Source organism: Bacillus rossius, chromosome 6 (assembly GCF_032445375.1).
Source record: "Bacillus rossius redtenbacheri isolate Brsri chromosome 6, Brsri_v3, whole genome shotgun sequence".
Lineage (NCBI taxonomy): Eukaryota > Metazoa > Arthropoda > Insecta > Phasmatodea > Bacillidae > Bacillus > Bacillus rossius.
The window spans coordinates 11477424-11491132 of NC_086334.1; the positions used below are offsets into that span (position 1 = coordinate 11477424).

The 13709-nt window shown below is 45.5% G+C and overlaps 1 protein-coding gene across 1 annotated transcript; it reads right to left on the bottom strand.

The window, feature by feature from the left end:
• Window positions 1-1298: 1298 nt before the first annotated feature.
• On the bottom strand, window positions 1299-6466 carry LOC134532635 (lysM and putative peptidoglycan-binding domain-containing protein 3). The gene is made up of 3 exons (XM_063369277.1): window positions 6181-6466; window positions 4856-5024; window positions 1299-2826 (listed from the first exon to the last, which is right to left on the bottom strand). Exons 1-3 carry the CDS (start codon window positions 6234-6236, stop codon window positions 2419-2421), a joined length of 633 nt encoding a protein of 210 aa, XP_063225347.1. The 5' UTR covers window positions 6237-6466; the 3' UTR covers window positions 1299-2418.
• Between the last annotated feature and the right edge of the window lie 7243 nt (window positions 6467-13709).

Below are 13709 nucleotides of genomic sequence, written 5' to 3' on the forward strand. Positions count from 1 at the left end.
GTTAAACACATTGTAATATGTTTGCACATACCAATAATTATTTCTTGGTTGAACATACAAGATTTATAAAATATTAGTGTAAACAAACGAGAAGATAGGTTAATAAAGTTTTTCCCCATTTGAAAAACAAAATTTTTTTGTCATATTAAGTACTGAAAGGCTAACCCGGACTGATTTCTCCTACCTTGTATTCATAGTCATTTCGAAGTTTTGGCATCGGCTGCATCACATCAATGCGTGAGACTTGGCCCCTGACTGAGGGGAAGCTTTCATTTCACAGACGGGAGAGCCACACCCGAAGTTCCCCGAAGTTCATGCTCTCTTTTTTTTACGTACAACAGGTGTATTTATTTGGGGGGGGGGGGGGGGGGGGGAGAACTCCAGCACGCTCGCCACGGATACGCCGGGCAAGCTGGATGTCCTTGGGCATGATGGTGACCCTCTTGGCGTGGATGGCGCACAAATTGGTGTCCTCGAAGAGCCCTGCCAGGTAGACCTCGCTGGCCTCCTGCAGCGCCATGACGGCCGAGCTCTGGAAGCGCAAGTCCGTCTTGAAGTCCTGGGCGATCTCTCGCACCAGCGCTGGAAGGGCAGCTTGCGGATAAGCAGCTCGGTACTTTTCTGGTAGCGCCTGATTTCTTGCAGCGCGACAGTGCCAGGGCGGTAGCGATGTGGCTTCTTCACTCCCCCCGTGGCCGGCGCGCTCTTGCGAGCCGCCTTGGTGGCCAGCTGCTTGCGCGGCGCTTTGCCTCCAGTAGATTTACGAGCCGTCTGCTTCGTTCGCGCCATGTCATTCTTAAAATCAGCAAGAATTTAAAGAATTATTCAGTAAATGAAGATAAAACGGTATCTGGTTTTTTTGAGTCAAAAGAAGCATATGATAGGTTAGCTACATTATAAATACTTTAAAACATTGTGGATGGTTGGTTATATTAGGTAAGTATAGCTACATTAAAAATACTGTAAAATCATTTTATGGTTGCTTAGCAAATAACATTTAATATGTAGCTATCCAGGGCTAGGAAACCGTTTACATTATATCACAGTATCTTTAATGTAGCTATCCTAACCAAATCAACGTCCACAATGTTTTAAAGTATTTATAATGTAGCTAACCTAACCTAATTGATTATTAGTATAGAGCCTTCGTAATTTTTATAAACATGTTGGATACAAAAGATTCAGTATTCTAAAAATCAATCAGAAATAGCATAATTCCTTACCTGAAAATTACAAGTTGCGTAAAATTGCAAGGGGCCATATTTATTTACAATGAACAAAAAAAAAAAAAAAACCCGCAAAGATGCACGACCGGGCGTTTGACTCTCTCGTCTGTGAAAAGAAGGCTTCGCGCTGACTGAGTGCACAACCACGGATACACAATGCGTCATGGATTGTAGACTCCAGAACATTCCGCTGGTGCTTAGTGTGGTGGCTAGCCGAAGCTTGACCGCACGCGCACACCACGGTGCCGGAAGAGAGGGAGTGTTGGCACGCGAGTGAGTGTAAACAGGAGCTTGTTTCAGTTGTGGGAATGAGAGATGGCTAGGACTCAGCAGGATAAATATAAGTGTGTTTTGTGTTTGTATGGTTGTTAAAAGATTATTACAGCTCGAAACAATAATTGTTCAGACATTTTATAAATTCCTATCAAAAGTTTCAATGTTCAATAATAAACATATAGCTCTATTATTGTAGTACTATATTTAATTCTTTCAAGGTTTTCAAATCAAGATATTTCCTATAAATGTTGGTAAAGCAAGATAAAGTATTGTCTTAGTTGTTTTGGAAATACATACGTGTATATATATACGTACCTATCTTTGATAAAGTTACATCAAAGTATTCTGTTCTATCTTTTTATTTGATGCAAACCTTCCTTATGAAAAATGTGTCCCAAAAGTATTTCTTTATTGTTCTTGTGTGTTGCCAAGTTAAAGCCACTACAAAAAAAAAAGCACAAGTTCTTTGTAATTTTCTTTCTTCAAGGAATTTGTATTGCTTAGTCCATTTTTGATATCTAATAAAATTGTGTTTAAAAATTGGTTTTTATTTTATCCTAACCGTACCTCTTGACTAATATAGATTTTTTTTGCCGCCAACATTTTACAGGGAATATTAGGGGCAGTAAGTTTAACTCAGTTTTTGAACGTCCAATATTTTTTTTTTTTTTGGAATTTTACCAAGCTCTTGAGACTTTCAAGTCAATAATACTATTTACAAAATATTTATGTACAGTTATTCTAAAAGATATTTAAATACAAACAACACAACACGCAGGTAATAAAAAAGCTCACTTGGGTAAATCCAGTAGACACACCGTTATTCCAGTCACCAAGGAAGACAAGGCACTGCTCTGCTCGGCTACGTACATAGTCCTGGTACACTGTCTGCAGCTGCTGTCTCTGCACCGTGCAGTCAGTTCTTCCTGTGCGCGGCAAGGGCGATGTACAGCACATACAGCACCGGGCCAACGAAGCCTAGCCCCAGGACACACAGCAGCAGCGCGAGCCAGGACAGGCCCCAGTCCGCCCCGTTGAGCCGCGCTCCGCCGGCTGAGGCGTCCGTCTCCTCCGGCTCAGGCGCGCCGTCCAGGCACGTCACGCTGGGGGCGTCGCCTGCCGCCTGCACGTCCCGTGCGGGAGCGCCGGGGGCGTGGAGCTGCGTCGACACATCCTGGGGACCCTCCGAGGAGCAGGCGGCCGTGTGCACGCCCGGCAGCCGCTCCGTCAGCAGCGAGTAGCAGCGCGCCGGGATCTTCACCACGCGCAGCGCAAAGATCTCGTTCTCTTTCAGGATTCGGTTGACTCTCTTCAGCTCGGCCGTCTGCAACCAGCATCGTCCGTGTCGCTGTCCACGATATCCACAACTCGATCAGCACAGCAAGCTCCGTGCCTCAGCACACAGTTGAAACCAGCCAATATCCCACAAACGTTATTTCTTGAATGCTATGGTTAACAAGTCCTAGCTCACATGTTTACTAGGCACTGCTTCCTGGCTTCAGAATGATATCTTTAATGTCTGTTCGTACATGCTATTTAAAATATGCCATTTACTATACCTCATTACGAACTGAAATACCATGGGCATAACACATCTATTAATAGCAGAGGAGAAGAAGAAAAGAAAAGCCATTATGACTTATATTAGCATGACTATTAACTAGTGTAATAACTTCAATTCCAACCTTAAAGAAAGGGAACATGAATTGGTTGTGTAAGCTACATGCAACCTCATATTTAAGCTCAATGCCAAACATTTTAAATCTTCCAAACGTGATCATAATCAGCCAATCCTCACACCATTTATGTTTCACTTGTGACACTCGTCTAACAAATGCTTAATATAAAGCTGACACCTGAGCGCAAAGAATTCAAATTGTTTACTGTCTGTCATTCCAATTTTTTTGATACAAATTGGAGATTGCTGAATAACAAGCATTTTTCAGCTACAAGTTCATCTTCACATGCAACAGAGATTACAGTTGCAACTAGTGAATATCCTACCAATCAGACTTCCCATTCAAATTCTGCTGCTGTTATGGCAGTTACAAATGTTGGATGCATGCCAATGCATTCTCTTGAAACATCACCAAACCTGCTTGTTTTCATAAGTATCTGCTAATTTACTACATAACAAAAGCTGAAGTACTATGGATGGGCAATGCAACGTGTGACACAAATGCACTCTGATGATTGCAATAAAAATTGCACGACAATTGCATATGCTAATGTCTTTGGTTTAACACCATTTTTCGAGCAAAATGTTCAGATGTTGTGCAAGGTTGTTCTATTTGACAGTTTTTAAATGAGGTAAGCCAGGGGCAGCAAATGGACATAAACTTTTGGACTAAAAGATGAGGTGACTGCTATTTTACATCAGCATTCTTTAAAAGTTCAAGAGCAGTTCACTTTTTGAAGGCATTTCAAGGAATCAATTACTCCACTAGATTTCAGGAAAGTTTTGGAACATAAATGGGCACAGCTACTGATGTTTGGATTTTTTTTTATTGAGAAGCATCTTCTGCAAAATGTTAGTCAGATTCTGTTTTCTACCATTCTTGACTGTAGCCATAACTGTGGCATGAGGAAGGAGAAATAAGTAACTGCATTACACAAGCTGTGTGTGCCTGGAGTACGTATTGCCTTAGGTTACCAGTCAGCACTACCTCTGTGACAAACCAGAAAGCTGCAAAAATGCATGCAGAAACGTTGGTCACACAGTCATTCCTTCGGACGTGGGTCCAGAACTCCAGAAATAGCTGCTTATATGATAGTCATCTTACATACTGGGAACTACAGTACAAGCTTTGTTTAAGTCCACCTTTTATGAAGTAATTCCCCATAATAGGTAAACAAACACACAACAAGTAAGTCCCCTAAATTTTGAAGAGCATCAGGTTTACTGCCTCCACAAAAATGCCAAAGTTATTAAAAGAAATTACAGAAATGAAACAATTTCTTCACATGCCTAATGGATATTTAATATATTTAGTGGACATTGATGTCTAAAGAGAAAATACAGGTGATGAAATGTTATAGAAACATAACATAATTAATATATACAGGAGAAATGGGACTACTACCAGGAAACCCACTGTATTACAGCGATGTCAGACATGGTCCTACTCACTGGGAAACAAACCCTGAATGCCTCAGTCAAATTGAGTGTTCTGACTGTGGTGACCACGACGTCATAAATGTAGACTAAAACGATGAATATTTAAGAATGAGAAAATTTCAAGAAACTGTTACTTCTTATTGATCCTTATCTACAAAAGGAACAGAATGGACCTAGAGTAAGCAGTGAGAGACATCGGCAGTGCTGGTGGTGAAAAGGCAGCAAAAATACGCACCGAACAGTTGAACTGCAAAGCAAGAGATTGCAGTGTGTCGCCCGGTTGTAGCTGTTTTTCCAGACACAGCTCCTGCCTGAAGCTTTCGAGGGGGAGGTGGTCTCCGTCACCTGAGGACTCGTCTGTCGCCAGCAAGGAGTAGCCCCCTCCGCTCTGGGCTCTGTCCCACCTGCACACACCACGCCCGAGCATTACACACGTTGTGGGTTTGAACGAGATATCACTCAGTTGAAGAGCATTTTCACAGGAGCCCATGTCCTGAAACAAACCATTAATCTACTACAAGCCAAAGTGAGTTATTTCAAACAATACTCCTATAGAGTCTGGTGTATTTTGAGAAAGATAAAATTGTTCACACACACAATCGCGTGGTTCTTGACAAAAAACACCAACTTCTTAAGTTTTATCATCATGCCAGAATTTCTCAATTTTGATAATACTATGTGTATGTGCTCAATGTGCTCTTTGTATGTGGATGACGTTATCAGTAAGTCAGATCGTCAAACAACCCCGCCATTGCATTTCACATGAAAACCCTCTCCTGAAACCATGCTGTCTATCCTCCACCCACCCTAAGTCATCCATTACCCATCCCTTTCCGTTACCTTCCCTACACTGGATGTCAGGGAAATGGCCTGTAATTGCCGGATCTGCCTTATCCGTACCTCCCTTGTTTTGTGCCAGAAAAAAATATTAATCCTATAATGCAAATGTCAACTTTACTTCTCGTAGGAATTACTACAAAAATATATATAGCTTGCATTTAATCTGTCTCGTCATTGTTAGCCCACCGTGTTTGTCTGTGTTGTTATACTATTTTTCGTGACTAAATTCCTTCAACAGAATTCTTGTGCTGTCTGAAGAGGTTGAAAATTTTTTGTCCATGCTGTCGTCCATAATACTTGTTTAGTTTCATTGTTGGTTCCGTTTGTCAGACAATTGCTGATTCAGTCTTGTTTTCTATGAATTTTTATATTTATAAATTTGACTTTTCTTCATGACAAATAGTGCAAAACTGCAATGGCGTATATCCAAAAAAACTGCATTAAATCAAAATTTCCCATTGCATGACTCATTTAAAGAACAAAGTAAGTAAAATACTTGCCACCGGTATTGTGGACAACTGCAGCAGCCTTCCTGATTTTAACTCTCCAAAACTGTAAACTAGGCTACCATAAAAATACTTGAAATATTGCAATGCCGATGATCTTAACCTAAACGACCTGTTACATGAATTTAAGTTAAATTTAAACACCTTCACAACCATTTATTTTTTTTTCCACGATGTACTCCAAGATAATTATCAAATTTAATTTTAATCATACCTTGAACGCCGTTGCCCATCATGTGATTTTGACAGAAAAGAATTTCGTTTCATCATCACCCTGGTACACTAATACTTAAATCAACCCTTAGTCCCAGGGGTGTGTGCACTGTGTGATTAGGCATTACAATAACTTATAATTTTTTATAGAAAAAAATTATTAACCACGGACATAATGGAATTTCAAAAAATTTTAAACAATTTCTTTGTCAAAGTTTTAATTTCAAAACAATTAGAAAGTAAACAACTAACAAATAACCAAAGAAATTATATGAGCTGGTTATCACTATGGGTATCTGAAATGATCATGTTACTTTAATCTCCGTCGACAAAGTGAAACTCGGATTACCTGCCAACTAACAGCGCTGTTGGTAAGCCCATATCAACATAATGTTAAAAATGATTTTGTATAAAAATGCGAATATTTGTTAATATCTGTTTTGTTTTAACCGCAGGTAAAAGTTTAGGTTTTTTTAAATTTATTTGAGAGCTCTTTAGGGGTTTCATGCATAGCAATAATTTGTAACTTTGCTGCAATGGTCAGTTAAAAGGTGGAGTGTTCAGAATGAGGATCCCAAATAAACTGGGATCACCTATACGAAAACATATTTTAAACGTTAAAAAAAATTTGATCAAAATATTCGTTATATATACATTTTAATCGTCTATCATCATTTATTTCAAATATGAGTTTAAATCTAGTAATACTTTTATTTTAACAAATGTATAATCGGAGTCGTGGCTACATAATTTGTCTTAAACTGTGTGAATAGAAGCAGGTACGTGCCCCTTTCATTGTCCTGAAATATCGTGCTTGAGTAGGCCATAGAACACGAGAAAAAAAATCTTTGAAGATTTTAAAGTACACAATAAAATATAAATATAAACACTTGACGCCGACCGCCAATGCTCCTCTTTGTCGCATAGACCGCTATGCCTCATCAACGTCTCGCAAAGGCGTGTGCTCCGAACGCGCTCGTGCGCGCAGCAAAGTGTAGTTCGTGCGACGAGGCGAAAGCCAGGCAACAAGTGCTACGTCGGCAGAAGGATCCGGCCGGGTGTGGCATATCCCTCCGCTGCACTACAACAAATTAATTTATGTATATTTTTCCACAGGTTTTTATTAAACATTATTTTCATCAATTAATATTTCAGTCCTTTCAAAATCATGTTTCACTGTGCGCTTTGTCCCGAACCTGGCCGGTTCAGTTTCCCGCGAAATTCACACGTTTCCGCGGGAGCGCCGACGGGGGAGGGGGGTCGCGCGTCGCGACACCGGCAGTGTCCTTCAAAGGCTCGGAGAGGCCGGCAGCCTGCGCGCAACGTGGAACCATCAACTTTGGTTTTCACCGACATGTAGTTTCAATAGTATAAGCTCTTCTTAATCTTTTACGTACAATTCCGCGGTCGGCCTCAATTTTCCATGAGGTATTTCACTTAATTAAATCAGTGCTCCAAGATGAGTGTTCAACATATTACGTAAGTACTGTGGGGAGTCTACGAGACGTTACGTCGGTGCTTCACGCCCCAACTTAACTTACCGGCTAATTAGTTTTTGCCCGCACGGGGCAGCCAGAAGGCGACACGTGCCACCAAACGTACTAACAAATCAGTCTCTGGGACACATCTAGGAATCCCGTAGAGTCGCCGGAGACACGGGCCTACGTGCCACTAGCCCAGTATAATAAGTGTTATGTTGACGCCGTCCCCGTTGCCTGATCTGAATTTACGTGAATTTAAACGGTTTAATTTAGTTTGGATCTCAAGGGCGGAGTTCCTGGCCTCGTGGCTGCAGGCAGGGACGTGTCGATAAAGGGCCCCCCGGGCTGTTATGGCCTCCCAGGACGCCTTATTAATAAAACACACACGTATTGTTAGCTGTTTTATTCCGTTGCACAAACTACACGTCACACGCTCACGTAACTGGCCGCTTCATCGTCGACCTAAGCTCCGCGTACGATGAACCTATTCCGGCTTATGTGAGAATACGTGGACGCAACGTGAAATGCGTGGACGGCAGGTCCCGCGAATTTACTTATAACACATTACACTATAATCACTGTGGTTAGTCCCGCACAGTTGGGTATGCAAAGGCGGCTATTCCGCGTGGTGGCGAGGGCCACGTTACGCTGGGTACATACACGGTGGAATCTTGTAGGATATCACACACGTGGCCGTGGTACGTCCCAGTTAATGACTCGTCTGAATGTTTGGTATCGTGTTTGGCGCAGTGCCGCCCTGCGTGGGCGATGAACTATGTCCCGATGTGGGACGTTACAGCGTGAGGCGCAGGTGCCACGATGGGCCACCTAGTTAATTACGTATGATATTAAAAGTCCCTGGTTGGACTGCACATTTTATTAATAGACCGCGCGGGGTCGCGAACGGCCGATTCGGGCCGACCGGGGAGCTGAAATAAAAACGGTTTGGCTATAATTACCTATTGCAGTTACTGGATGTTGGCGCGAATGTTGAAGCTCCCCGGGCGTGGGCTGCCGGCCCGGGCGAGTGCTGGATGGCGACTGACTAACCTCCCTGGCCGCCGGGGCCAGGGAGGGGGGAAATTCCGCGGGAAAACTGCGGAGCGCGGGAAGATGACTTCGGCCAGTTTTGTGAATGATAACCCTTTATAACATGATTATTACATTAACATTAATTATTGATGGTTTTAGATTTATTAGTTTCTGTTTATCTTATTAAATGCATGAATAATTAATACCCTTGCGCAGTGCCACACCCGGCCGGGCGCTTTGCACTCGTAGGGGGCCGTGACTGACGTCACGCCGTTCGGGGCACTGCACTATGTTGTGCGCGCGGGCGCGTTCGAGGCGCGGCACTGATCAGGTGTTGAGGACACATAACGGCCTGTGCTCTTAGAGGGAGCACTGACGGCGGCGTCAATGTAATAGTGATGTGTTTGTTCGTCAAAGTATAATTTGTCATGTTAGAGTTTAATTGTAACCGCCGCACGGTATCGTGCCACCAAACGTACTAACGAATCAGTCCCTGGGACACATTTAGGAATCACGTAGAGTCGCCGGAGACACGGGCCTACGTGCTGATAGCCCAGTATAATAAGTATCGTGTAATAGTGAAGTGGTTTGTTCGTTAAGGTATAATTTGTCATGTTAGAGTTTATTTTGTAACCGCCGCATCGTGTGTAAAAGTATGTCCTTCACGCGCATTAAAATCGTGAGCCGCCACTGAGGAAGTGGGCTGCGCGTATGACTAGTCGATTTGGGATTACCGTTACGGCCAGAACGGGCAGTACTATGTATAGGGCTGTGCCGTAATAAATTCATCAAGTATCTTCCAGAAACTTTGTGTTCTTCTTCAGGCGTCCCGAGTGGCCATAACAGCTCCGGGGCCCTACTGCGTTAACCCCTACCTCTAGCCACAAGGCCGAACCCTCCCTGAGATCTCGAACCCAAGCAAAAATCACGTAAAAATCATAGGAGGTAGCGGGGACGGCGTCACACTGTAAATATAGTAGTGGTGTAGTGATACACCATCAATCATGAAGCATGCAGCCTCAGGTACTAAACCCTCTGGTATTAAATTTTATAAAATTCTAATTTTTTATTTCACGAAATATTAAACAATAAGAGAAATTAAATATATTTAAACATTTAAATGTATGTATTTTAAATGAATATATTAAAATAAGTAAAGTGCTTTATTTAGTTAATTTGCCGTCGTCCGGGGTCTCGGGCTCGAGTCCCGGTGTGGCTCCTAGTGGGAAAAGGCGGTTCTTGATCTGTGTTGTCCGGGTGGGCGCCAGACTAGCTCGTTTCTAGTCGTGAATTTGGGGTCGTGGATGTATGTGCCCCTGCGTGGCCCACTAGGGCCGGCGGTGGTGTTGCGTGAGATGATTTTAAATAAGAGACGTGGAGTTGAGGTGGTGGTGTCGTACCTTTTATTCAGAGGAGCGAGTCGTACACAATACAACACTCTACAGAGGTCCCCGGGGGGTTTTTACTTGTTATTCCGTGGCGCCTTATTGTTTGTGTTCCGCGTTACGTGGCCTCAGATGCTGTTATGTCTCAGACGTCTCACTGGGTACGTAGGTAACGTAATTTCGTAACACAAAGGCGGGACACAAAATACACTGAATTAAGGGGGCGCGTACAGGTTACGTGGCACTCGTTACTCGGGTAACGTAAGTTAGCAATACAAAATACGGGATACAAAAATACACTGAATTAAGGGGGTGCGCACAAGTTACGTGGCACTCGTTATTCGGGTAACGTACGTTAGCAATACAAAACACGGGATACAAAAATACACTGGATTAAGGGGGCGCGCACAAGTTACGTGGCACTCGTTACTCGGGTAACGTAAGTTAGCAGTACAAAATACGGGATACAAAAATACACTGAATTAAGGGGCGGGCGATTGGAGACGGCCAATCCCGTATGCAAATGTCTCGGCGCGGGTGTTGTGCCCACTGTGGTGAAACACGCACCGCAATTAAGTTTGTCCAAGTTCCCTTGCGGGTTTGTGGTCAGCGCCGTGCGCGTGACCTTAAACAAAGTTCTGTACGTTGCGGGAGACGGCCCGTGCCGTATGCTGAAGAGCAGCCCCACTGACCAAGTGTGGTGCGGGGTGTCCTTAAGTTGATGCGGCCGGATTAGGTCCTGGACCGTAAAAAGGGACCGGGTACTCACGGAGAGGTTAAGTAATAAAAGGGGGTTTGGTTAATTAGTGTCTATATTTACCGGACGTTACTTTCAATGTAGACAAAGGATGTTGCCTCTCCGTGGGACGTAGGTCCGCCCCGGTCCATGAGCTGCGCTGAACTGCCGAACTGGCATGGCGTCTGAGGGAGGCTCGGCCTCTCTCGCGCCAGGCGTGACCTCATTACGCTAGACTCCAAACGGGTGTGTCTGGAAGAGATTTTATTGTCGCTAAAATCCTAATTTAATGTTTTAGGAGGAATGGGTACGGTTCTTCTCTTGTCTACTCAGGTTTCCGCGGCTTTGTCTTTGATTGCTGTTCGGGTCGCCTGACTCGGGTGGGCCATGGCCAGGGGTGTGTTCCGTTAGCGGGAGCGTATACTGGCGGGTGCAGGTCGGGCTCTGGGGTGGTCGTCGGCCAGACGACGTCAAATTAATATAATTAAATAGGAAATGTTTAACAATACATTTTGGAGTTATATATACTGTTAAGCATGGTTTGTGATTTAAATTTTTGTCCTTCAATTGTAACGTTTTGTTGCGATATCTCCAGTCGATCCTTTTCTTTATCTCTTTCGTGCATTCAGAGCACATAGTCTTGGTAGTTGTTTCGAATCCCCTATAGTCGGTCATTACTATACATTTTTCATACTGAGGGCTGATCGCGCATTGCCGGTGATTTCGAGATGTTAACTATGGGCGCCACCACGTGGAAGGGCACGTGGACCCGGCGGAGTCTCTCACTCAGGGCGTGACGTAGCCCAAGTGGGGACGAGTTACCAGCCCTTTCTATCCTAGCTACCCAGACCTGGCCCGCTCTAGGCGTCGGGCACGCCACACTCCTAGACTCACTCACCACGTGATTAAATAAGTACTCACTTTATATTTATTCTCCAGATTTAATTTCACTAACACGTCTCTCTACACGCCCGTTACACGTTACACATTACACGGTTAAAAAGCCTGAGGCACGAATCGGTTTAGGTGAAGGCATGGTCCACACACGTGGCCATGCTGCAAAGTATACTTATTACACGGTGATGAAAAAACTCGACTGAGACAATTAATTAATTAAACAGCCCGCTGGCCGAGAGCTGCCCCGAGGATGACGAGCGAAAGAGATTCAGAAATACTTAACGAGACAGAATTACTTGGTCAGTGCAGAACAAAGGTTGAAGTCCCCGGGGTGCTGGCGCGTCTGCTCTCGGTCAGTGATGAAGATCGACTGGGCTGAGCTCATCGCTCGCAGGTGGCAACATGGCGCCCTTCGCGCCAACACAATTACCGTTACTGTATTCTACGACTCCGTGCCCCGGCGAAAGTTGAGTAAATTACAGATAAACATTAAAAATATATAAAAATTACTGACAATGGAAAGTTTGTTACTATTTACTTATTTAATGATAATTCATATAAAAGCATTCCTATCCTCGTCCAAGTCCGTGCCTGTTCGGGTCCGCCCGGGCAACGTCTATAGTTATTTAAGGTAACTTATTTAAATTAAAGAAACACAAGTAAACTACACAGCACTGGGGCGAAGATGGATGAAAACAACAAAAAGGCTTACAATTAATATTAACATAGCAATTTTAGGGATCGCCGCACTGCTTCTAAGCGCCCTCTTGTGGTAGTTCGTGGCGCGCAATTCAAACACACGACTACGTACATGGCGGTACAAATGCCGGGGAAGGGGAGAGGAATGTTGAGGAAACGGAGACTGACTAGGCTCATGGGGCGTAGCCCCGGCTGACGTCAATTGCCCCCCCCTCGAATAGCCGGTCATGTCGACGTTTCTGCTGGGTCGCCTGTGGGCGTGGTCGCCCCCTTATCAACAACAGCTGTGCTTCCTCGCGATCCCTCGGGGTCGTAGCGTGTATCGCGGAGCCGGAACTGGGTCTTGTGACGCCCGGTCTCCCCTCTCTTCCCGCGGTGTTTCGTCTTCCTGCGGTTCGGTTACTGTCACCCTGAACGTGGAGTCTGCCAACGAGTAATGCAGCGGCCATAATGGCTCGTCCGGCGAACCCGGCCTACTCTCTACTTCCTCCGGCCACCTTATCAGTGGTTGGGATGTCGACTGGCCCTCCGTCACTCCGGGCGTGTCCCTGAGAAATCCCCTGAAAGGCGAGACGTCACTCCCCGAGTCTTCGAACAGCCGCCTCGGCCGGACATCTGTGACTGCGAGGGGCGTCGCCTGTCCCGCCCCCAGGTCCGGGAAGCCTCTGAACCCGTCCCCGTCTGTTGGGGTGGACGTGACCAGCTGTGCGGCCGCCCTCCCGTCTGTCTCGTCCGCCGCCTCCGTCTCTCTCTGCCGCGTCCCTGCTCCGTCACGTCTCGTTCCCGTCTCTTCCGCCCCGCCCGCCGCCTCCGTCTCTTCCTGCCCCGTCTCCGCCTCGTCCGCCGCCTCCGTCTCTTCCTGCCCCGTCTCCGCCTCGTCCGCCGCCTCCGTCTCTTCCTGTGCCAAGCGCACATCGTCCCGGTGATATTTCGCGGCCCGGCCTGAGGGTAACTTTATCACGACCGCCGTGGGCCCCGCCTTGACCACCGCCACCGGGCCAAACCACTTTGGCGCCAGGCCGGCGCAGAAGTTGCGTCGGCCGGAGGAGAGGGGGTGGAGCCTCGCGTAAACCAGCTGGCCTGGTTTCAGTTCAGGGGGCGGGCGGGTCGTCTCGGGTGTGCGTTGTGCTTGGTAAGCTGCCTGGTTACGTCGCGCCCTATCGTGCGTCTCGGCCAATCGCCTCAGGCGTCCTTCGGGGCTCTCTACGTCCGGGTCCGTTTGTTGTTGCCGCACGTGATACTCCCCGGGGAGGGTGAGGTTCCGCCCCTGGACCATGGTGGCTGGTGTTTCGCCGGTTGC